This window comes from Hemiscyllium ocellatum, chromosome 8, assembly GCF_020745735.1.
Source record: "Hemiscyllium ocellatum isolate sHemOce1 chromosome 8, sHemOce1.pat.X.cur, whole genome shotgun sequence".
NCBI classification, from domain to species: Eukaryota; Metazoa; Chordata; class Chondrichthyes; order Orectolobiformes; family Hemiscylliidae; genus Hemiscyllium; species Hemiscyllium ocellatum.
In genome coordinates, this window is record NC_083408.1 from 100,835,976 (window position 1) to 100,862,768 (window position 26,793).

General features: G+C 41.1%; 1 protein-coding gene across 4 annotated transcripts in view; it reads right to left on the minus strand.

The window, feature by feature from the left end:
* The window catches only part of ylpm1 (YLP motif containing 1), a 135,145-nt gene extending 114,169 nt beyond the window's left edge, over positions 1 to 20,976 (minus strand). For all 4 annotated transcript variants that reach the window (XM_060829394.1, XM_060829393.1, XM_060829391.1 and 1 more), the window contains exon 1: positions 20,364 to 20,976. In XM_060829394.1, the coding sequence (XP_060685377.1) occupies positions 20,364 to 20,801 (438 nt within the window). In that variant the 5' untranslated portion in view covers positions 20,802 to 20,976. The remainder of the gene's footprint in view (positions 1 to 20,363) is intronic.
* Positions 20,977 to 26,793: the final 5,817 nt, after the last annotated feature.

Genomic DNA, 26,793 nt, shown 5'->3' on the forward strand with positions numbered 1-26,793 from the left:
TTATACCTCAAACCCTCCATTTTCAGCAAATCTTTTCTGAACCCTGTCCAGTTGATTAATATCCTGATGGGTTATATATACTTACCTTGTAATCAGTTGAATTTGAGCAATCAAGATATGCTAAACTTTTATAAAATGGCATTAGCTCAAGCTGGAGTTTTGTAGCCAATTCCAGCCATGACACACTAGGGTTTCAAGACCTTATGAAAGCTGGGAATTTCAGTTCCTTGGAGATACGAGATAAACTTAGAGTTTGTCTTTCTTGCAATGGAGAAGGTAAAGAGGAGGTTGAAAGAGGTATTCATAATCATTAAATTGTCCAATTACAGAAAGATTGATAACAAGAGGACACATAATTAAGGTTAATTGCAAAAGAAATAGAGATGCTAGAAGTCAAAAAAAATGCAGTGTCATGTTATAGCAATGTAAAATGAATTGCATGAAAAGGTGTTGGAAGCAGTAAAATGTCAATGGACAATTAGGTACTTGAAAAATGTTGGCCGATAGGAATAGAGTTTTACAGTGCGTTGGGACTAATTGGATAACTTTTCAAAGAACAAGCATAGTAAGTTCACAGGTCTCAGCTTGCACAGTGCTGTTCTCTGTGATTTTCATGTCTCTCTACATTGTGGAATATGAAAGGGCAGATATTTTTTGTGTTAAAGCTAATACAAGTGCCCTTGTTGATATTAACCAGATCAGAAAACAGAATAGATGCATTTTATGCCTGCACTAAAATAATAATTGCAATAACTATAAATGTAACAAGCAATCAGCATTTGGCTATCAGAAGTAAAAAAAACAAACTTCAAGTGAACCAGACAGAAGATTAACAATAACTTTATTCTAAGATTTTCAAAATGTTATTTTAAAGTTAGTAGTAACAAGATGAATTATAATCAGCCATTCCCAAGCAGTTACTATTGACATTTCTTTGGAGTCTAAATAGTGCAGATTTTACTAGACGGGCCAACACTTAAAATTCAACATTAATCCTTAATTCCAACTGGCATATCACTGCCTCAAGGATAAACAGTTCATGGGCAATAAATACCAAACTTGCAAGCCACATTCACATTCCTGAATAAATGTTTCTAAACTCTACTAATTCCCATCCATAGCTACTTTGCTTTCATCAAACCTAATCCACACACTGCTCCAATTCCAATTCTCATATCATGGCATTTCCAACTCAATATCAGATAGTACAAAACAGCCTGATAAAATGGACAGACACGTGGAACATGGAATTTAGTGCATAGTTTGTTTTGGTAAACTAAATGGTACAATTCTAAAAGAGCGTCCTAAGGTAGAGTGACACAAGTCTTTATAGTGGGGATTTATGAGAATTCTGTCAAGGTGAAAAACTTCACTGTTCCTTGGAGAGAAGAGATAAACTAGAGTTTGTCTTGCTTACAATAGAGAAGGTAAATAGTCATCTGGGCCTGCTCCCTGCGGCTGTTACTATTCCACTCTTGTTGCCCGGGTTTGACCCCATCAGGAAATATTGCTTTTTGTTATTTTATGAACTGTAATAATTAATGGTTATAGTGGGAGCTATGGTTAGTAAGTTTGCAGATGACACCACAATTGGACATGTCGTGGACAACAAAGAAAGTTACCTCAGAGTACAATGGGTTCTTGATCAGATGGGTTGAAGAGTGGTAGATGGAGTTTAATTTAGATAAATGCAAGGTGCTGCATTTTGGAAAGGCAAATCAGAGCAGGACTTACACACTTAATGGTAATATCCTGGGGAGTGTTGCTGAACAAAGAAACCATGGAGTGCAGGTTCATAGTTCATTGAAAGTGGAGTCACAGGTAGATAGGAGAGTAAAGGTGGCATTTTGAACGCTTTCCTTTACTGGTCAGTGCATAGAGTATAGGAGTTGGGAGGTCATGTTGCAGCTGTACACGGCATTGGTTAGGCCACTTTTGGAATATTGAATGCAGTTCTTGTCTCCCTCCAATCAGAAGGATGTTCTGAAATTTGAAAGGGTTCAGAAAAGATTTAAAAGAATGTTGCCAAGGTTGGAGGGTTTGAGCTATAGGGAGAAGCTGAATGGGCTGGGGCTATTTTCACTGGAGCAGAGGTTTATAACATGATGAGGGACATGGATAGAGTAAAGAGACATGGTCTTTTCTCTGGGGGTGGGGGAGACCAGAACTAGAGGGCATAGGTTTAGGGTAAGAGGACAAATTTAAAAGAACCTAAGGGGCAACTTTTTCACGCAGACTGTAGTGTACATATGACGTAAACTACCAAAGGAAGTGGTGAAGTACGAAACAATTACAACATTTAAAACGCATCTGGATGGGTGTATGAATAGGAAGGGTTTAGGAGGATATGGGCTAAGTGCTGGCAAATGGGACCAGATTAGTTGAGGATATCTGGTCACCGTGGATGAGTTGGACTGAAGGATCTGTTTGTGTGCTGTACATCTCTATGACTCTATGACATGTTAAGAAAGGTTTGGATTAGAACAGGAAGGAAGTTATGCTCAACCTTTACATGTCCAGCTGAAGTACTGTGTTCAATTCTGAACATTCCAGTTTAAGAAGGATTTCAAAACCTCAGACAAAGTGCGGAGGAGATTTTCTAGACTGGTAACAGAGGACTATGAAACCTTGGAGATGGTGAAACTAGAGATATTGAGATTGTTGTCTTTAGATTGAAGGAAATTGAGCAGATTTTTGGTAGTTGTTCAAAACCTTGAAGGGTTTTATTTTATGAACTGTAATAATTAATGGTTATAGTGGGAGCTACGGTTAGTAAGTTTGCAGATGACACCAAAATTGGACATGTCGTGGACAACAAAGAAAGTTACCTCAGAGTACAATGGGTTCTTGATCAGATGGGTTGAAGAGTGGTAGATGGAGTTTAATTTAGATAAATGCAAGGTGCTGCATTTTGGAAAGGCAAATCAGAGCAGGACTTACACACTTAATGGTAATATCCTGGGGAGTCTTAAGTTCCCACAATGTTGATCACCAACTTCGTCACAATTAACAACATTTTAAGTTTTGCATCATCCGCAAATTTTGAAATTTTGCCCTGCACAACCAAGTCCAGGACAACGAAAAGACATCAAGAGAAACAGTGGTCTTTCGTGGAACACCAATTGAAAGGAACCACACATCCAAATATCAATTATCTGAATTTTGGATGATCCGAATAAGATCTCAAGGTGCCATAAAACGTTACATCAAAGAGGTAAGTGAATTTAGATTACCTGTATTGAAGGATATGTGAAAAAGCTGGCAAAAACAAAGAAACACAAGCACCTCAAGCAACAATGACTGGATTTGGTTTTTTACGTAAGGATTAGTTACACAGCTCTTTTCAAAAGTAAATGCTTTATTCCCATCACTTTACCGGGCCTTCATGAAAAGAATGGCAGAGAAAGTAAACGCATGTGTGAGGTGGTACTTCTGTCTTTCTATTGCAACATTGAGTTCACGGAAACTGACAAATGCTCTTGTGGTTGTAGAAGCTGTTCGGTACCTTGTTTAATGCTGGGATTTCATATATTAATGTGATGGTAAGGGTTTAGTCCTTCTCAGTTTAACCTGCAATTTCCAGAATGCAAAGATTAGTTTGTTTAAATAGCAGACTCATCAAAATTATAGACTTAAACAAACTCTTCAGTCGAGCACAGCATTAGATCAGCATGGCTCCCTTTATTTAAGGTCATATCGATTATCTGAATAATCAATTATCCGAATGAAATAGTGCTCACCGATTTCTTAGATTAGATTACATTAGATTACTTACAGTGTGGAAACAGGCCCTTCGGCCCAACAAGTCCACACCGACCCGCCGAAGCGCAACCCACCCGGTGTGCAGGACATTGGTTAGATCACTCTTGGAATACTGCGTGCAATTCTGTTCTCCCTGCTACAGGAAGGATTTGTGAAATTTATAGTCATAGAGATGTACAGCTTGGAAACCGACCCTTCGGACCAACCTGTCCATGCCAACCAGATATCCCAACCCAATCTAGTCCCACCTGTCAGCACCCGGCCCATATCCCACCAAACCCTTCCTATTCATATACCCATCCAAATGCCTCTTAAATGTTGCAATTGTACCAGCCTCCACCACTTCCTCTGACAGCTCATTCCATACACGTACCACACTCTAGGTGAAAATGTTGCCCAAGGTCTCTTTTATATCTTTCCCCGCTCACCCTCAACATATATCCTCTAGTTCTGGACTCCCCGAGCCCAGGGAAAAGACTGCCTATTTACCCAATCCATGCCCCTTATAATTTTGTAAATCACTATAAGGTCACCCCTCAGCCTCCGACACTCCAGGGAAAACAGCCCGAGCCTGTTCAGCCTCTCCCTATAGCTCAAATCCTCCAACCCTGGCAACATCCTTACAAATCTTTTCTGAACCCTTTCAAGTTTCACAACATCCTTCAGATAGGAAGGAGGCGAGAATTACATGCACTATTCCAACAGTGGCCTAACCAATATCCTGCACAGCCGCAATATGACCTCCCAACTCCTGTGCTCAATATTTTGACCAATAAAGGAAAGGATACCAAACGCCTTTTTCATTATTCTATCTACCTGCGACTCCACTTTCAAGGAGCTATGAACGTGCACTCCAAGGTCTCTTTGTTCAACAACAGTCCCTAGGACCTTACCATCAAGTGTTTAAGTCCTGCTAAGATTTGCTTTCCCGTAATGCAGCTCCTCGCATTTATCTGAATTAAACTCCATCTGCCACTTCTTAGCCTATCTGGTCCAGATCCTGTTATACTCGGAGATAACCCTCTTCGCTGTCCACTACACCTCCAATTTTGGTGTCATTGCAAACTTACTAACTGTACCCCTTATGCTCGCATCCAAATCATTTATGTAAATGACAAAAAGTAGAGGACCCATCACCCATCCTTGTGGCACTCCACTGGTCACAGGCCTCCAGTCTGAAAAACAACCCTCCACCACCACTCTCCGTCTTCTACCTTTGAGCCAGTTCTGTATTCAAATGGCTAGTTCTCCCTGTATTCCATGAGATTTAACCCTGCTAATCAGTCTCCCATGGGGAACCATGCCGAACACCTCACTGAAGTCCATATAGATCACATCTACTGCTCTGCCCTCATCAATCCTCTTTGCTACTTCTTCAAAAAACTCAATCAAGTTTGTGAGACATGATTTCCCACGCACAAAGCCATGTTGACTATCCCGAATCAGTCCTTGCCTCAGGATTCCCTCCTACAACTTGCCCACCACCAAGGTCCGGCTCACCGGTGTATAGTTCCCTGGCTTGTCTTTACTGACCTTCTTAAACAGTAGCACCACGTTTGCCAACCTCCAGTCTTCAGGCACCTCACCTGTGACTATCAATGATACAAATATTCCAGTAATTGAGGTAAATCTGAAAGGGTTCAGAAAAGATATACAAAGGTGTTGCCAGGGTTGGAGAGTTTGAGGTGTAGGGAGAGGCTGAACAGGCTGGGGATATTTTCCCTGGAGTATTCCAGGTTGAGGGGTCATCATTTGAAGATGCTGGTGTTGGACTGGGGTGTACAAAGTTAAAATCATACAACACCAGGTTATAGTCCAACAGGTTTAATTGGAAGCACTAGCTTTCGGAGCGCCGCTCCTTCATCAAATGGTTGGTTGCCTGATGAAGCAGCGGCGCTCCGAAAGCTAGCGCTTCCAATTAAACCTGTTGGATTATAACCTGGTGTTGTAGGATTTTAACTTTGTACACCCCAGTCCAACACCGGCATCTCCAAATCATGACTACCTTCATCAGGTGGTTGTGGAGTGCACAACTGTAAGACACAGAATGTATAGCAAAAGTTTGCAGTGTGATGTAACTGAAATTATACATTGAAAAATACCTTGATTGTTTGGTAAGTCTCTCATCTGTTAGAATGACCATGATAATTTCACTTATTTCATATGTAAATCACAAAACATTTTTTACAAGTTACATTCCCAGGTTAACTGTAACAATGGTGTCAGTGCAGATAAGATGTTGAGATGTTGAAGGTGTTAGCCCCCTGTGTTCCCTGTCTTTGCCATACTGTTTAGACTGATTCTCATCTAAAAAATGAGTTAACAGAGTCTTACATGGATTTATGCAGATTTTGAGCAAAGTGCAATGTAACTCTGCAAGTACTAATTCACCCCACAAACATATGCGTGGGTGTGTCTAGGGTCAGGGTTTGTGAGTGTCTGCAAGAGAGAGTGCGTATGTGTGTGAGAGTGAGAGTGTAAAGTGATCTAAGTCTGTGAGAGTGTGCAAGTGAGAGTGTGGGAGTGTGTGACTGCAGGAGTGTGTGTGTGTGTGCGCGCGAAAGTGTCTCTGGGGTGGGGGGTTGTGAGTGTCTGTGAGAAAGAGTGTATGTGTGTGAGAGAGTGTAAGGTGTCTAAGTCTGTGAGAAGATGCATGTTGTGTGCGTGTCCATGTGCATGTATAGTGCAAAGTGGTCATTTGTAGTGTGATATGAACCCAAGGTCCTGGTTAAGGCCCTCCCTATGGGTACTGAACTTAGCTATCAGCCTCTGCTCGGCCAATTTTCGCAGCTGCCGGTCCCGAAGTCCGCCTTGGAAGATGGTCACCTGAAGGTCCGAAGTCGAATGTCCAAGTTGATGGACACTTCAGCGGTCCAGGACATTCGACCTCGGACCTTCGGATGACCATCCTCCAAGGCGGACTTCGGGACAGGCAGCAGCAAAAAGTGGCCGAGCAAAGGTTGATAGCTAAGTTCGGTACCCATAGGGAGGGCCTCAACCGGAACCTTGGGTTCATGTCACACTACAGGTGACCGCCATTGCAGTATATACACACACAGACACTCCTACATGCGCGCACACACACACACTCCTATACACAGACACTAACACACACTCCTACACTCTCACATGCACTGTCTCACAGACTTAGACACTCAACCTCCCAACCCAGGTACACACTCCTACAGACACACATACTCCCATGCTCTCACTTGCACCCTCTCACAGACTTAGACCGCTTTACACTCACACACACATGCACTCTCTCTCACAGACACTCACAAACCCCCCAACCCAGACACACACACATGCGCGCGCGTGCGCACACACACACAAAAACCCACATTCATACATACACATATACGTTTGTGGGGTGAATTTGTACTTGCAGAGTTGCATTTTACTTTGCTCATAAACTGCATGAATCCATGGAAGACTCTGTTATCTCACCTTTTAGATTGGAATCAGTCTAAACATCATGGCACAGACAGGGAACACGGGGGCTAACACTTTCAACATCTTATCTGCGCTGACACCAATTGTTACAGTTAACCTGAGAATATAACTTTTAAAAAAAGTTTTGTGATTTACATATAAAAGAAGTGAAACAATCATGGTCATTCTAACAGATGAGAAACTTAAACAATCAAGGTATTTTTCAATGTATATTTCAGTTACATCACACTGTAAACCTTTGCTATAAATTCTGTGTCTTGCAATTGTGCACTCCGCAACCACCTGATGAAGGTGCGATTTGGAAAGTTGAGGGATGACCTCATAGAAGTTTATAAAATCATGAAGGGCATGGAGAGGTTAAATAGCATGGTCTCTTTTTAGGGGTGGGGGGAGTCCAAAACTAGAGTGCATAGGTTTAGGGTGAAAGGCTAAAGAGTTAAAAGGTACCCAAGGGGCAACTTTTTAATGGAGAAGTTGGTGGGTGTATAAAATGAGCTCCCAGAGGAAGTGATGGAGGCTAACACACTTACAACATTTAAAAGGCATCTGGATGGGAATATGAATAGGAAGGATTCAGAGGGAAATGGGCCACGTGCTGGCAAATGAGACTAGATTAATTTAGGATATCTGGTTAGCATGGACAAGTGATCTTACCTATATCCTCTTCTCACATTACAGCAGGAAATGTTGTCAACTGAGGATAAGTTCAGCAGACATGAAGATCAGAAAAGAACAAAGTCACCATTCCTGAAGGAATGTGGGTTTGCCAGCACTGTTGCGTGGAATTTAAACTAGCTTCACAGCGAGAGGGATACTGCGTAAGACTACAACAGGGACACAGCATACTTCAGTAAAATGAACCAAGATAGAGGGAGTAAGGCAAGACTGGATGGGCTGTAATGTTATGAGTATTATAGACAATGATGGTTATAGTATGACATTTAACTCACTGCCTAACTCCCCAAAGTCTGTCCACAATCTACAAGGCACAAGTCAGGAGTGTAATGGAATATTCTCCACTTGCCTGAATGGATGCAGGAAATGTCGAATTTCCTGTTCCTTGGATGCTGCCTGACCTGCTGCGCTTTTCCAGCAGCACATTTTCAGCTCTGATCTCCAGCATCTGCAGACCTCACTTTCTCCTGAATGGATGCAGCTCCAACACCACTCAGGACCAACACCACTCAGAAAGCCTGACATCATACATGACCTGTTTGAATGGCACCTCATCACGATTATCTACTCCCTCCCTACTGATGCAGCAGTGTGTACACGATGTTATGCAGAAATTCAACAAAGATTCTCATTAAGCACCTTCCAAACCCAAAACCACTTCCATCTACAAAGACAATGGCAGCAGATACTTGGGAATACCATCTCCTGTGAGCTCCCCCTCCAAGCAACTCACCATTTTGACTTGAAAATATATTGCTATTCCTTCACTGTCATTGAGTCAAAGTGCTGGAATTCCGTTTCTAGCAGCATGGTGGGTCAACACACAGCAGGTGGACTGCAGTGGTTCAAGGCAGCAGCTAACTACCACTTTCTGTAGGCAAATACAGATGGCCAGTGATGCCCTCATCCTGCAAATTAATTTTTAAAAATCTTCTGGAGTCTTTTTGCAGTTGCACTCATCTCGGTAAGCATGGAGTATTCCATCACATTCCTCACTTGTGCCTTATACAGGCTGTAGAGAATCAGGTGAGTTGCTCGCTGCGGTATTCCTAGCTTCTGACCTTCTTTTCTATAGCCACTGTAAATCCAATTAAGTTTCTGGCCAATAGTAATTTAGAGGATGTTGATAGCAGGAGATGCCGTGAAGGCAACTACATTAAATGCCAAGTGGTAGTAGTCAGACTGCTTCTCCCTGGTAATGGTCATGGCCTGGCATTTGTGTCATGAATGTTACTTGCCACTATTGTAATGCTAAAAGATAAATGGGAACCTCTCTCTTTGGACATTAATGAAATACTAAAGGAATAAACTGCACTATCTTTGGGTGGGGACGACAGTCAGGCAAGAATGTGAATCACCTACACCCAATTAGACAGTCATTTGCTACTACGCCCCCTTGCTATTGTCAAGTTAAACTATTGTTCAATCTCTTCCATTCAAAAATGCTTTCTGGCCAGAGGTATGTCGCACCTGCATTATCTTGGGGAATCACAGAGTCAGGAAATCATCGGCATAATGACTCCCCTGCATTAGAGCATTAGCATTATCTCAGAGGATGATCTCATCTTGCCATTGTACCTGGGATAACTTGTGACTGTGACTAACTGGGGGTTGTCTTGAGTGGCATGTGACTGTGGGGAGAGGCAAGAGTATCTGTAAGCATGTGGCCAATTGGCCCGTATACAGGAGATGTGTTTTCTTTGTTCAGAGCCTCACTTGCGTGTGAAGAAGGCCAAAGGGGTTCACCTAGCTTGTACAAGCTTTAATAAACGTTAATGATCTGCAGTAGTTGGTGCGTGTGAATTGCATCTCATGTGCGAAACCTCGGGAAAGGACCTAACACTACCAACCTAAGGGTGAACATTTTCCAAATCTTTCTGCAGTTGAACATAGCTGAAAATGTGTTGCTGGTTAAAGCGCAGCAGGTCAGGCAGCATCCAAGGAACAGGAAATTCGACGTTTCGGGCTAAAGCCCTTCATAGACTGCTTCAGTGTCTGAGCAGTCATGAATGGTGTTGAACATTGTGCAATCATCAGCAAAAATTAGTTCTGACCTTATGATGGAGGGAAAATTATTTATGAAGCAGTTGAGGATGATTGCCTTGAAACTCTTCTTTACCTTCTCTGTTGTAAGCAAGACAAACTCTAGTTTATCTCATATCTCCAAGGAACTGTGAATTCTTTCACCTTGATCGAATTCTCAAATTCTAAATGCACATTTCATAAAGTTTTGAAATCAGAGTGTGGGGTGGAAGGCATAGGCTTGAACTGATGTAGAGTTTAGCATAACTTGTTTGTTCTTATATTCCATGCTTTATTTGTCAAACTCAACCGATTGCAAGATGAGCACTATAACCCTGTTATAGGAAGGAGATTATGAAACTGGAGAGGATTCAGAAAATATTTACAGAAAGTTGTCAGGAATGAAGGGTTTGAGATATAAGACTGGAAAGGCTGGGACTCACCATCCTGACTTGGAAATATAACCACACTTTTTCACTGTTGCTGAGTCAAAATTGTGGAATTCTGGATCATTGTGGGTGTACCTACATTACAATTCAAACAGGCAGTATACTCCAACCTTCTTAAGGGCAACTCGGATGGGCAATAAATGCTGGCCAGCCAGCAATGCCCACATCCCACAAGTGAAATTTTAAAAATTCCTTTTAGTCGCTCTCATAAGTTGCTTGGTGGAACTAAAAAAAACGTCATTGTGTAAGTCCATCAATAGGAAGATGATAAGCAGAGAAAGATAATGGTTCATTAGAGACCAAGAAGCAACTGTGCATGGAGTCGGCAAACATTGGTAGGGTGTTAAACAAGTATTTTGCATGTCTTCACAGTGGAGAGGATGTAGGTCCAGAATTTGGTAGTAAGGACTGTAGGTTACTGAGCAGTTTGACATCATGAGTGAACAGTTATTGGAGGTTTTGGTGTCCAGGTGACTGCTGTGGGAGATTGGGGAGAAACTTACAGGGCTTCTGACCCAAATTCAATTGCCAAGGGGGAGATGCCATAGAACTTGAGGATAACTAATGCATCCACATTTTTTAAGAAAGGTGTAAAGATAAACCACAGAATTACAGACCAGTGAATCTCTTGTCAGTAGTTAGTTAACTACTGAAGATAATTCCAAAGAAGAGAATGAATTTCCACTCGGAGAGGCAAAGTTTGAACAGGGACAGTGAATGACGGGGTTGGGGGAGGGGGGTGTGATGAAAAGTAAAACTAAGTTTGCAGATGACAAGATGGTTGGCTGGAATATTGACAGTCAGGAAGAATGTTTTAGGTTACAGGAGGATATAGACTGATTAATTAGATGGACGGTTCGGCCACAAATGGAATTTAACCACTTAAGTGTGAGGAGATGCATTATGGAAGCAACAAGACAAGGGAATATTCAAAGAATGGTAAGACACTAGGAAGATTAGAGGGATGTTGAGTTGCTTTTCCACAGATACCTGCAGGAGGCAGGACATATTACCAGGATAGTTAAAAAGGCTACTTTATGGGATACTTTATCAGTTGTAGCATAAAACAAGCAAGTTACGCTGGAGCTATACAAAACTTTGCTTTGGTCACAGGTGGAGCATGAGTACAAGTGGATAGTTGTAGTCACTGCATGATAGAAAGGATATGATGCACAGGAGGGAGTGCAGAGGAGGTTCACCAGGATGTTGTCTGGATTGGGGCAGTTTTGTTATGAAGACAGGCTGGCTAAGCATGGTTTGCTTTAAAATCTGATTGAAGATTTGTAGCTCGGGTATCCGTTGTTGTGGTTCTGCTCGCCGAGCTGGAAGTTTTTGCTGCAAACGTTTCGTTCCCTGGCTAGGGAACATCATCAGTGCTGTTGGAGCCTCGTGTGAAGCGCTGCTTTGATGTTTCTTCCGGTATTTATGTTGGTTTGTTCTTGCCGCTTCCGGGTGTCAGTTTCAGCTGCAGTGATTTGTATGTGGGGTCCAGGTCGATGTGTCTGTTGATGGATGTTCTTGCCGTTTCCGGGTGTCAGTTTCAGTTGTAGTGGTTTGTATATGGTGTCCAGGTCAATGTGTCTGTTGATGGAGTTTGGGGATGAATGCCATGCTTCTAGGAATTCTCTGGCTGTTCTCTGTCTGGCTTGTCCTATGATAGTGGTGTTTTCCCAGTCAAATTCATGTTGCTGGTTGTCTGAGTGTATGGCTACTAGAGATAGCTGGTCGTGTCGTTTTGTGGCTAACTGATGTTCATGGATACGGATCGTTAGCTGTCTTCCTGTTTGTCCTATATAGTGTTTTGTGCAGTCCTTGCATGGTATTTTGTAAACTACGTTAGTTTGGCTCATGCTGGCTATTGGGTCCTTTGTTCTAGTGAGTTGTTGTCTGAGCGTGGATGTTGGCTTGTGTGCTGTTATGAGTCCTAAGGGTCGCAGTAGTCTGGCTGTCAGTTCTGAGACGCTCCTGACGTATGGTAGAGTGGCTAGTCCTTTTGGTTGTGGCATGTCCTCGTTCCTCGGTCTATCTCTTAGGCATCTGGTGATAAAGTTGCGTGGGTATCCGTTTTTGGCGAATACCTTGTATAGATGTTCCTCTTCCTCTTTTCGCAGTTCTGGTGTACTGCAGTGTGTTGTGGCCAGACTACTGCGACCCTTAGGACTCATAACAGCACACAAGCCAACATCTACGCTCAGACAACAACTCACTAGAACAAAGGACCCAATACCCAGCATGAGCCAAACTAACGTAGTTTACAAAATACCATGCAAGGACTGCACAAAACACTATATAGGACAAACAGGAAGACAGCTAACAATCCGCATCCATGAACATCAGTTAGCCACAAAACGACACGACCAGCTATCTCTAGCAGCCATACACTCAGACAACCAGCAACATGAATTTGACTGGGAAAACACCACTATCATAGGACAAGCCAGACAGAGAACAGCCAGAGAATTCCTAGAAGCATGGCATTCATTCCCAAACTCCATCAACAGACACATTGACCTGGACACCATATACAAACCACTACAGCTGAAACTGACACCCGGAAACGGCAAGAACATCCATCAACAGACACATCGACCTGGACCCCACATACAAATCACTGCAGCTGAAACTGACACCCGGAAGCGGCAAGAACAAACCAACATAAATACCGGAAGAAACATCAAAGCAGCGCTTCACACGAGGCTCCAACAGCACTGATGATGTTCCCTAGCCAGGGAACGAAACGTTTGCAGCAAAAACTTCCAGCTCGGCGAGCAGAACCACAACAATGGTTTGCTTTCTTTAGAGCAGGGAAGGCTTGGGGGGGGGGGGGGGGGGGACCTGATTGAGGTATTTAAGATTAGGAGGGGCATGGACAGAATGCATAGAAAACAGCTGTTCCCCCTAGTTAAAGGGTCAATAACAAGGCGGCATAATTTTAGACATAAGGCAGGAAGTTTAAAGGGGATCTGAGGAACTCATTTTCATCCACAGAGTGTTGGGAACCTGAAATGCACAATCTGGGAGGGTCATTGAAGGGGGAATTTATAATCTACAAAAATAAATTGAATGAACATTTGGAATGTCTTAACATTCAAGGCAATGGGCCAAGTGTTGGAAAGTCACACTAGTGTAGATTTAGAATTTATTTAGTTGATATAGACTTGGTGGGCCAAAGGGCATCTTCTGTAGTATGATTCTATGACCTTAGGGCTGTTTTCTCATTGAAAAGAGATATCTAGTATAGAGTTTAACCTGAGGGTCAGATTAGATTAGATTAGATTAGATTACTTACAGTGTGGAAACAGGCCCTTCGGCCCTACAAGTCCACACCGACCCGCCAAAGCGCAACCCACCCACACTCCTACATTTACCCCTTACCAATCACTACAGGTAATTTAGCATGGCCAATTTACCTGACCTGCACATCTTTGGATTGTGGGAGGAAACCGGAGCACCCGGACGAAACCCATGCAGACACGGGGAGAATGTGCAAATTCCACACAGTCAGTCGCCTGAGGCAGGAATTGAACCCGGGTTTTTGGCGCTGTAAGGCAGCAGTGCTAACCACTGTGCCACCCACATCAGGTGAGGCTGACAAGATGGGACCTTCATGGTGACCTCAGCAGTACAGAAATTGAACCCATGCTGAAGGCATCACTATGCAACGCAAATTAGCCATCCAGCCAACCGAGGTAACCAACAACAAAAACAGAAGCTGCTGGAAAAGCTCAGCAGGTCTGACAGCATCTGTGAAAAGAACTCAAAGTTCACATTTCAGGTCCAGTTCTGGGGAAAGGGTCACAGGACCTGAAATATTAACTTTGAATTTCTTCACAGATGCTGCCAGCCTACCAATTATTTTACTGTTTCAAAGGAAGGAATAGCTAGGCCAATCTGACCTTTACCACTATTTCCTCAATCACAGTGATATTATGCCTACAATTAGTTTAGTAGCATCTGTGGAAGGTAGCAGAGTTAACAAGTTGGGGTCCAGTGACACTTCTTCAGAATTGAAAGGTTTTGAATTATCATTGGACTCAAAACATTAACTCTGCTTTCTCTCCCCAGATGCTGGCAGACCCACTGAGTTTTCCAGCAACTTCTGATTGTATTTCAGATTTCCATCATCCATAGTCTTTTGAAGTTTTTGTTTTGTTTAATATTTTCACGTTACTGCTTTTCAAAGATAATAAGATTATTTTTAGATTAGATTACTTACAGTGTGGAAACAGGCCCTTCGGCCCAACAAGTCCACACCGACCCGCCGAAGCGCCACCCACCCATACCTCTACATTTACCCCTAACCTAACACTACGGGCAATTTAGCATGGCCAATTCACCTGACCCGCACATCTTTGGACTGTGGGAGGAAACCGGAGCACCCGGAGGAAACCCATGCAGACACGGGGAGAACGTGCAAACTCCACACAGTCAGTCGCCTGAGTCGGGAATTGAACCCAGGTCTCTGGCGCTGTGAGGCAGCAGTGCTAACCACTGTGCCACCGTGCCACCGTGCCATCCACAATCTGTAAAGGGGATTAAGCAAAGTGCTTCCTAATTTAACAGCATTTGAAATAAAACAAATTAATATTTGAAATAATTAATTTTCTATAAAGTGGAAGAGATATGCCATGCATCTTTACTGTTGGTGATCTTGTGTTTGTTATTTACATGCACTAATTCAATCTCAATGAATCAGCTTCACTGATCAGACAAATAGCATTTCTGTACTTAAATTATATGAATTTATTCAATGTAAGCCAACATCAATCTCAAAATTGTTATCTAAGAACCAAAATTCAGATCTCAATGAATCAAATCACCTCAGTGGCAAAACCAAAATCACACTTTCATGCTTCAATTTTATCAACCAGCTTAGCTGTGTTTTTCTTCAAGACAATCTAACAGGACACAACCTCAGCCCAATTAACCAAGTGAATCTTTTTAACTATGCATCAGTTTATCAGCAAAGATGCTCATAACTTGCACAAATAGACTTCTCCCACACATCCATTCTTCAACCTCACTCTACTTTTCCATCATATCCAAGGATGGAATGTTCCAGGATGCTTCCCACCAGGTTTCTTAATTTCCATTTTTCAAGGACTGCAACTCATTCAGAATTGAACTTAAAGATAGCTAAAAAGAGCCTAGAAGTTAAAGCTTTTAATAGTCATAACAACTTGGACACAAGGTGCAGACTTGAAAAGAAACATGCCATTTAATACAGAACAAGATGGAGTGATTAATTAGGCCAGCATTAGCAGGAGAATGCAGCAAGAACAGTTAAATGTCAATCTTAATTCTCTGACCAGACGCTAATTGATTAGGGTATTGGTACAGGGTTCAGCAGGGCTTTGCTCCCTCGATTCCTTTTTTTAAAAAGCCACAATGTATAAATTCCTTCATAAAAAGCAGCCTAAAGTAATTATGTATAAAGTTTTTAGCACACACAAATGGATCAACTCTGAGCTTGACTCATAATATAAAATTGGTTTCTGGTATTATTTCTCAGCACAGTCTGAATTATTTAGTAAATTACTTCCAAAAATAAAATAATATCTAATGGTTACACTTTCTTGAGGCTTGCAAGTATGGGTTGGTTGAATACAAGCAGCATGCTGCCAGCTGCAAACAGTCAAAAATAAACATTATTTGACTTGGTCTGTCAGTCACTGGGGGACACAGCCTACTCACCTAGCTTAGCATCACTTTGGTACTCAAATTCATATCACATTATTTACTTGTGTGGTAGGCAAAAAGTCATTTTGGCTTGATGGCGGCATCCTGTCAGTGGAGAAAACCACTCACTGAATTACTGTACTGCAGCAGTATTGAGACAATTTGCTTGGCTTGCTCAAAATTTGGAACATCTTCCTCTTCTAGGATAATGAGGTAAACTGGGCACCACTCAGGACCAAAAGTGGTCCTATCCCCAAAATTTTTTCGCAAGCATTATACATATTGTAACCGCTAATTGCAATTTACTAGTATTGATCCGAGTCAAAAAGTGTGGTGCTAGAGAAGCACAGCCGGTCCAGCAGCTTCCATGGAGCAGGAGATTCAATGTTTCAAGCATAAGCTCTTTACTGCTCCTTGGATGCTGCCTGACCAGCTGTGCTTTTCTAGCACCACACTTTTTGACTCTGATCTCTAGCATCTGCAGTCCTCACTTTCTCCTAGTATTGACTTGATCAGGGTATTGTAATCTCACAGGATAATTTTGATATGCTCTGTCCCAGTATCAAGCTTACAAGGTCAGCAGATGGCTAAGATCCTATTCAAGAAGTTGCCAATAAGATTTATCTTGTCTCGTGAAACTGTAGAAATCTCAATTTGTATATTGACTGGTGAACATAGGCTTTCAGTAAATAATAGTTAAGAAACAATTTCCAGACATTGCAATGAATACTTCAAGGAAGGAAAGTTCACTTGATTGCACTCAAATTTACCACTGAAATGGAACTAAGTTTATTAAGCTGTATAAACACCTTCTTTGATGCTGCTCTGGACTGAATTATTGCGAATTTGTTATACTGGAAAGATGAAAAATGTAGGAAGTTGGTGGTCAAAGATGCTCTTCTCATTGTCATCAACAAAGATGCTAACAAGGGCTAAGTCGAGAGGGGATCCCATGCCAAGCAAAGTATACAATACATCCAAGGAGAAAATGAGGTCTGCAGATGCTGGAGATCAGAGCTGAAAATGTGTTGCTGGAAAAGGGCAGCAGGTCAGGCAGCATCCAAGGAACAGGAGACTCGACGTTTCGGGCATAAGCCTTCCTGAAGTAGGGCTTATGCGCGAAACGTCGAACCTTCTGCTCCTTGGATGCTGCCTGACCTGCTGCGCTTTTCCAGCAATACATTTTCAGATACAATACATCCAAGTCAGCTTCTATGACAGACAACACTATGCCAGGTACTTAACTGTACACTTCAACAGCTCATTGGTCAGAGATGGACTATATCACTGTTATTTCATGTTGAAAACATGCTGCCGTATTGCTGACATATTGTTCACGGTAAATCAGAAATAGTAAAACAAATAATGAAGCTCTTTGGGGCAGCACTGTAACTCAATATGTATTCCTGCCCCGCCATCAAGAAGTATTAAACAAAGCAGCTTGTGCCACATTTTTCAGACCAGCAACAAAACATACTACAATGACAGCATAGAGAAAAGAAAGTGAAAAAGATGCCTTTGAGTACATTATGAAGAGGTTTTCCACTCTGCCTGTAACAATTGTCAGTGACAGTTACAATATTTCTAATACTTGTGAAATAAAAAATGCAGAGAAAAGTTAAGAAGTTCAATAGAATTAAGGAGCCCTTAAACTCCACCTATTATTCAACACGATTCAGGAAATTAACTTAAAGCCGTTTCATAGGTTGACATTCTGCGATCTGAGAATTATAAATGTTAAGGTATTTCCTTCTTCCTTGAGGATTATTCAGGAAGATGGTGTGAACATAAACATTAACAACTAAGAATGCAAAACCTAGCAAAGTAATTGGTGAGCACTAGACGTTATTCCAAGAACCATTTTACCTAAATTGTTTGCATCATTGAAAGATAATCACTCAAAGTTAAGTAAACTGCAACAGCATCTCTTTCAGATTGAAACAAAATATATTAGGAGGGATGGTTAAAAAGCTCGAGTGATTTTATGGGGGACTTTGAGAAAGGAGGGTGGAGGGGAGTTATGGATGCAAGATGGCACCAGATATCGTCAACTCCTTGCAAGCTCCTGCGTGCAGATCTACGTTCCCTATTTGCTACAATCGTTGTACATTCTAAACTTAATAGCATACTTTAAAAACTTACTAATATCTATGTTTTATCTAAACTCACAGGTTTGAAGCTCTTCTGATAATGGACTCTCAAACATTTCGCATTTGCCTGTACCTTTGTTTTGGTTTTTGCTGCTGTTTACCTATTATTTACTTATCTATGCTATTTAACTGTGCGACCTGCCTGCATTGCTCGCAAGACAAAGCTTTTCACTGTGCCTCAGCACATCTGACAATAAATTCAATTCAATTAATTCCAAGAGCATGGACCTATACCAGTCAAGGCACAGCTGCCAATGGTGGAAGTAAATGGAAGGTCAGTGGAACAAAATTTGCTGGTCAGGGGCTGCAGGATGTTGTAGCGTAGTTCTGGTCATTACAAAAGCAGAGATGAGTCAAATCAAATCAATGAGAAACATAAACAGTGGTTTTAAATCTGATACCATGAGCCAATATAAGCTAGCAAAGTACACTGAATGAAACTTAGTGATTATTTTAAACTTCATCTTGAATATTTTGTAGTATCTATCAATGCGAATTCTCTTCCCCAAAAAGCAGTTGAGGTCAAAACATTTAACTGGCCGGAATCTGAAACAGGCTACAGAGTTAGATGATTATCCATGATCATACTGAACGACAAAATAGACTGGAAGGGCGAAATGGCCTAGTCCTATTCTTTTTCTATGTTAATTATGGGCATAGACTTGCCAATTTCAACCAGTGGATGACACCAACAAAAAGAACATTTCTTCAGCTGAGACTTACAACAGATAGACTCATTGCACAATTTCACCCAAATATACACAGCACTGCCAGGCTACCGATACAGGAATTACTTATTAGATCCAAAACAAGTTAGCAATAAGCTTTTATAAAAAGATTCACAAAAAGGCGTAGTAATTATTTTCTATAGATGACAAAAAAATCTTCAGCTTTCGTTGGAGAAAAGAATACTTTTTTTAAAAATTAGGAATAAAAACCTGCAGCATAAACTTGGTACTGTCAATTTTGGTGATTTACATTTCAAACAATGTCAGGCTTAATATATCATCTTTACTGACAATGGATAACTGTCACCCACTGTTGCTGCACACCAATCCTACCACAAATAAGAGAATCTAAAAATTGTTCCTCACCAACACCCAGAAATGAAAAGGTTGAAGTCTTTAAAAACAAATTCTCAAGGAATATTCTGTTGCTTTCAACTCCTACACTTTTTTTCTAAGGTTATCCAGCATTTTCATTCATCTTTTTAAAATCAGAAACTTTCTAACAACAAATTTGATGACTCTGGAAAAATCCAATTCATGATTAGAACAGAAAAGAATTCCCATTCTCAATAAAGGCATCTTCAAGCAGCATCAGAAACTAGACTCTAAAAACAAGGAAATGCTAGCTGTCTAATTCACTGTTACATAAAGCTCCCAAATAAACTGCCTTAAGAACAAAAAAAAACTGATAGGTCATCAACATATTCTCCCATCAGGTAAAGTTGATGGAGGGGAAACAAAGAGGGAAATGGGAAATCAATCTGAATACTGATTCCACTTGTGCATTTTCTGTCAGTATGACCTCACAGGGCATGGAACATTATACTCCACCTAATCCGTGGATATCTAAACAATATTTAACGTCCAACAGGTAAATACAAATTTGGCCTTCCAACTGATCAGGTAATTTTCCCTTTAAGTGCTACATCAGACTGTCACAACCTTTCTCAAGACTTGTTTGAAGGGGTCAAGAGAGATCACAGGTCATCAGTGCAATATAAGCTAGGTTCTCTCTACTCTACAATCACCTATCCAAATTTCGAACAGACAATAAAGATGTCAGATCTGAGTTTGTTTTAACTGTTTGTTTTCACAGATGCTGCCTAACCTGTACTTTATCTTAGATTTGATGTATCTACAATTCTTCACTTTCATATATATTAAAGATGCAGTCTGACATCTAGTAAACTATATTTTGTTTCCTAGCTATCAGTTCTGAAGAAATCACTGTACTTGAAAGATTAACCCTGCTTTATCTGCACAGATGATGCCAGACCTACTGACTCTCTCCAGCAATTTACTTGTTTCAGATCTCCAGCATTCGCAGTTGCTTTATTCGCAATTTTAGACACTGGTTGATCTCTACATTTCTTAATATTTGATAGAGCATAAGTAGCAACATGTCTGAAATGGTTTTGTCGTTTCCTTTCCCTTCATCTCACCTGTAAAGCCACGGAGGAGAAATCTGGATGTTGAGTGGGTTGGTTAGTCTGAGTTAGTTGGGTATTGCTGGTGTCCCAGAGATTCTGAGGCGGTGGAGGTTGCTGTAGATGAGGCGGCAATGGTGGAGGCGGTATGGACGGAGGTGGAAGGTTTTGATGGGCAGGATGCTGCAGCACCGACTGTAACTGCTGCTGGTGCATTTGTTGCAGCTGCTGCATCTGCTGAAGGTGCTGTTGCCGGAGGGTCTGGAAGTTGGACGCTAAACCGGCCCCGGGGACGGGCGGGGGTACGGTGGTAGGGCTCAGGGTGGAACCAACGCCAACCACCATGCCCGGGCCCGGCACACGGGGCCCTGGTGGTAGTGGAGGCTGAGCGGCTCCGCCATAATACGGAAGGTGTGCCCCTCCCCCACCATACCGACCCCATGACGGATACATCGGGTCTGAGGTCTATCTTCAAACAACTTCAACCGGCGAAAATAACTTGATGGGGGTAAAATATGATGGGTATTATTAAAATCCTGACAGGCTGCCCTGTCGAATCGGAGCAGAAATATCCACGACAAGCGATCAATATTTCAGTCTCTCCTACATTCTTCGATGACCGGCGCCATTAGACGAAGAACCAGGGAAAACACTGGCGGGCTACGTCATCGCGTCACGCTCCCTCGCCTACGCAACGTGCGTCAGCTGCAGTCGCAAATGCCAGGCACAATGCATTTCTGATCTGCTTTACGACGGCATGGTCAAAGAGATTTTCAAGAAGACTATTTGAAACGTTGGGAGCGCCATCTTTTTTACAGGCACAACAAGCACTCTTGAGGTGTATTCGTCGTGTCCCTATCCCGGAGATCTAGGTTCAAACCCACCAAGCCAGAGTTATGTAATAATATCCTGACAGATGTTTTCAAGAAGAAACCCAGAAATTTTTGGAAAAGCTTAGCAAGTCTGGCAGCATCTGTGAAAAGACATCAGAATTTACGTTTAGGGTCAAGTGACCCTTCCTCAGAACTCAGATGTCTTCAGGATGTCACCAAATCTGCAGACCTTCAGTTATGAAGCGAGATGGTGCAGACTAGATTCTGAAGAGGAGTCATTGGACCTGAAATTTTAACTCTTGCTTTCTCTCCACAGATACTGCTGAGTTTGTCCAGCGATTTCTGTTTTTGTTTGGGGTAAACTGGGGGTTCTTTTCTCTAAAGCAAAGGAGTTTGAGAAGGGACATTATTGGCATGTATAAAATTATGAAGCATACAAATTTAAAAAGTCACCATAATTCTATCGGACTGTAAATTAGATAAAAGATATAACTGGTGCTGGCTTAACCTGAGGATCACTAAACTTTTGGGTGAGGGGAGAGGTAGAGAAGGAGTGTACTTCATGGTAACCTAAGCCAGTTCAAGAATGGAGCCTACTCTGTTGGCAGCATTGTGCTGCAAAACAGCTATCAGACAACTAAACTAAGCAACATAGTAGATAAAAATAAACCTTTCTCTCTGAGGGCTGAATACCCAGGGAGCATAGATTTAAAAGATGTGAGGAAAAACATTTTCACCTCAATGATGATGAGAATCTGGAACTCACTGCCTGTTAGGGTGGTAGAGGCACAAACCCTCTTAACATTTAATAAGTATTTATCAGTGTACTGCTATACAGTAGATTGGCTGGACCACCTTTGGACTACTGTATTCAATTCTGGTTTCCCTGCTCTAGGAAAGATGTTGTGAAACTTGAAATGGTTCAGAAAAGATTTACAAGGATGGTGTCAGGATTGGAGAGTTTGAGCTGTAGGGAGAGGCTGAATAGGCTGTGGCTGTTTTCCCTGGAGCATCAGAGGCAGAGGGGTGACCATATGGAGGTTTATAAAATCATGATAGGCATGGATAGGGTAAATAGGCAAAGGGTGGGGAAGTCCAAAATTAGAGGGCATAGGTTTAAGGTGAGAGGCAAAAGATTTAAGAGGGACTTATGGGGCAACCTTTTCACACAGGTGTTGCATGTATGGAATGAACTGCCAGATGAAATATTGGAGGCTAGTACAGTTAAAAGGCATCTGGATGGGTACATAATTGAATGGATACATGAATAGGAAGCGTTTAGAGGTTTATGGGCCAAATGCCAGCAAATGGGACTAGATTTATTTAGGATATCTGGTTGGTATGGATGAGTTGGACCAAAGAGTCTGTTTTCATGTTAATGGTCCTCACAAAACCATTTAAAAATAGTGTTTCCAATTTCCGCTAATGAGACTATTATTATCCTAGCTGAAATTACGACTGGACAAGCCAGAATGGAATCTGGTCTGATCATGCTAGCTTTATTTAACTATGGTAATTTACTAAATAGTCAGAATGCATGGCTTGATATTTTCTTTAATAATTAAACAATATTATACGGAAGAAAAATGCTCCTAAAACACTTGGCAGAACGTATCAAGTATTCCCAACACAATCACTTTGCAGTTTGTAAAATACCCATCAATCTCAAACCTTTAAGCAATACTTAATTGATTCTTTCCTGTTTTTTTTCTATGAACTGTGAAATCTTCTCATCAGAATACTCTTAAAATTGAAAGTTTAGATTTTCCCAATCTTTAAAAGTCTGCCAATTACTAACCAAAAACACTTGATTTGTACAAACTAAACTTCAAAAAGTGATTGATTGCTTTGCCTGTTCTATATCCCTCCTAGATGTGAAATTATATTGTGCTTCTGATAATCAGTCTCCTCCAAAACTGCTCGATATCTTTCTGTCTCTATGTTTTCTAAGTTAAAATCAATCCTTCATAATCATAAACCAAACCAAACCAATGGCTGTCAATCTTTACATTCACAGTTGTAAACATTACACAGTAAACCTTGCAAATAATCTTCCATTAACAGGGATCCCCTGCTCTTTTACACATACTGTATTAAATCAGTGTTCCAGAAACACTGACCTTTTTTGGTAAATCTGAAGAAAAGGAACTGTCCATTTGCTGCTACTTGAAATCCAAACTCTAAAAATTAGACATTTTTAATCTCAAGATCTCAGCCAGGCCATTAAATTTTTCAAAAGCAAAATATTGGAATGCTGAACTAAAAATACAGGTATTGATAATAATCTGCAGGTGAGACAACATCTATAGAGAGAAACAGTTAATTTTCAGGTCAATGAAGAATCTGACGGAAAGTCATCATTGGAGGGAAACCAAGTTATTATTCAGGTCAAAGGTGCTGCTGAATATAGCTCATGAATGTGAGAATTGCCATACAATAATAAATACATGATTAACTTCTTTATCAAGACAGAGAATGTTGGAATGTGAAACTTAGAAGTGCAGGGAATAATTAAGGTAAGTAGCACAAATGCATTCAAGGGAAGTTATATAAGCACATGAAAAAGAAATGGAAGGATGTTGATCAGAAAAAAAATTACAAGGATGCTGCACACACAAACAGAAAATGCTGGAACTGCTCAGCTGCAGAGAAATAGATAAAAACTTTTCATTGTTCACAGATATTGCCTGAACTAATAATGAGGTTAGAAAAGGAGATACAAGATCACAAACACATACATTATCTATCGAGGCTAAATGGTCTCTTTTCACGCTGCAAGTACTTTGTAATGCTTGTAATCTGACTGATTGCATGGAATTGATGATAACCTTGTTGACTATATATATTTGCTTGTTCATCATTCCAAATTCTTGCAGGCTACAGTTGTATCATCAATTCTTTGGTAAATTCCTCCTCTATTGACGTGAAGTATACTTCAAGAATAATGTATTTTGAGGCTGCTATTGACACTGTAATGAATCACTTGCAACAAGCCAGGAAATAGGCACATATTTTGATGAATTTCTCCTGTTTAATGGCTCAAAGACCAATACTTCCTCTATCCGGACAAGACCTAAATCCATTTTGTGCAAGATTCCTACCACTGTTACCTAAGTGGTATATGCAACAAGCTGCAGTCAGGAGAAATTGCTTAGATTTTCTATGCCGGGATCCAAGGTTCACAATTGGGACACCCAGGACCAATGTGTCATACCTTGCTCACTCAGGTACTTTACACCATTAAGAATTTATTATTTATCATAAAAACAAATACCAGAATGAGTGGGCATTCATATTCAGAAAAAAAAAACAAAGTTTCTAAGAACAGGAGTAGGCCATTCCAATCTTTCAGCCTGTTCCACCAATGTAACTATGGCTGATCACCCTACTCAGTTTCTTATTCCCACTTTTGCCTACACCCTTTTATCTCTTTAGCCCTAAGTACTATATCGGTCTCCTTCTGGATACCATTCAACATTTTGGCCTCAACTGTTTTCTGTTTAGTGAATTCCACAGGCTCATCACTCTCTGGGAGAAGAATTTTTTCATATCAGTCTTATATGAAACACTTCAAATCTTTAGAATGATGGAAGGTTTTGATAAATTGGATACAGAATGTGTCTGAAGGAGTTAGCATATGACTGGAAGCCACAATACAAAATAGCAACCAGAAAATCCAATTTAGACATTCAGGCGAAACCCAAAGATTGGCAAATATGGAATTTTTGCTTGCAGAGTGGTTTAAGTAATTTGTAGAAATGCATTTTAAGGAAAGCAATGAACTTTTAAGAAGGAAATTAATATTTCTTTGAAAGAAAATTGGGACTCTCGTGTTGAGTATAAATGCTGATATAGGATATAAGGCATACAAATAGCCCATGTAAACCAAAGCAAAAATCACATATTGACTGTGGAAAGAGAAGCAGTTTTAAGTCCAATATAATGATTATTTGGAACCTGAAGAAGGGCTTATGCCCGAAATGTCGATTCTCCTGTTCCTCTGCCGCTGCCTGGCCTGCTGTGTTTTTCCAGCACCACATTTTTCAACTCTGGTCTCCAGCAGCTACAGTCCTCACTTTCTCCTATTGAGTGACTTACCAATTCAGACCAGAATTTGATTATAAAGCAAACCTTTTAAGATCCTTACATCAGTGACAGCATTGGGGTGGAAAGAGCAGCTTTTGAGTCAGAAGCAGTGAGGGAAAAATCAGAAATGGTCAGTTAGAGCAGCCAGAGAGGAGATAGTAGCTTCAGAGTCAGGAACAAGAAGGGAATCAGAGCCGCAACAAAAGCAGAAAGTGCTGGAGAAACGCAACAAGTTTGGCAGCATCTGTGGAAAGAGAAGCAGTTTTGAGTCCAATATAATGATTATTTTGAACCGAAGGTGCTAGAAAATTTGTTGAATGACAAAAGGGCAGAAGAGCAAGCGTAACAGATATTAAGGGTACGCAAAGCAAAAGTGAGTTCTTGAGAAGGTAATAATCAAATTCAAGGACAATGTTCACTGCATGAGGTTATTGAACTCTAGTACTGAGTCCTGAATGCTGTAAAGTACCTGAGCGGAAAATAAATACCTGTTTCTCCAGCTTGTGTTGTGCTTCATGAGAACATTGCAACAAGCTTTGGTCAGAAATGTTAGCATGAGAGCAAGCTGGTGTATGACAGCAACAACTGGAAGGTTCAGTGTCATTCTTACAGACAGATCAGATCAGAGGTGTTCCACCAAGCAATCAATCAACCAGTTGACATTTGTTCTCACCAATTTAAAGAAAACTTCACGGAAATCAGAAATGATGTAGACAAGGTTGAAAGAAATAAAAATAAATTGTCATTTCCCATAAAAAAGCATGTTTTAGACCTCGAACAGAGAGGAAGGAAGAGGTAGGAGAGAAAAAGTGTTACACCTTCTGTGTTTGAATGGGAAGGTGCCACTGAGTGGGTTTGGAGTTGTTTGCAGTAATGGAGGAGCGAACCGGGATGTTGTGGAGTTCCTGCAAAATGCTGACAAAGGGAGAGGAGGAGATGATGTGTTTGTTTGGTGCTTGCTGCTGAAAGTGGCAGAAATGGCAGAGGGAATGATCTTTTAAATGTTGAGCTCTCAGCCATGTCCAACCCATTTCCTGCATATGTGCTCCCATCCTTTCCCCTCCCAGAAAAACAAGTGTTCCCTTTGACCTCACTTTCTACTTCACCAGCCTTTACATTCAAATAATCATCTTCTGTCTTTTCCATGATGGCGATTTCAGGTGTCAGACAACATCTCAAGTTAGTAAATCAAAATCATCTGACATCAACTAAACTTTTAACAATTTACGCATTGAATGTTGTCTGCATTTGTTGCCTATTCCTAGTTTGCCCTGAACTTTGTAGCTTGCTTAGGCCATTTTAGAAGGCACTTAAGATTTAACCATGTTGCTGTAGTTCTGCAGTCACAAGTCAACCAGATGAGGTAAGGAAATTAATGACCTGTGGGATTTTTACAATAAAGGGTTCATGGCTATCTTTTACTTCTAAAAAAAAATTAATTCAACCTTCATCTTCTGCTGCTATGGGATTCAAATCTGGGTTTCCAGAACATTACCTCAGTCTTTGGTTCAGTCATCAGTAGTTTT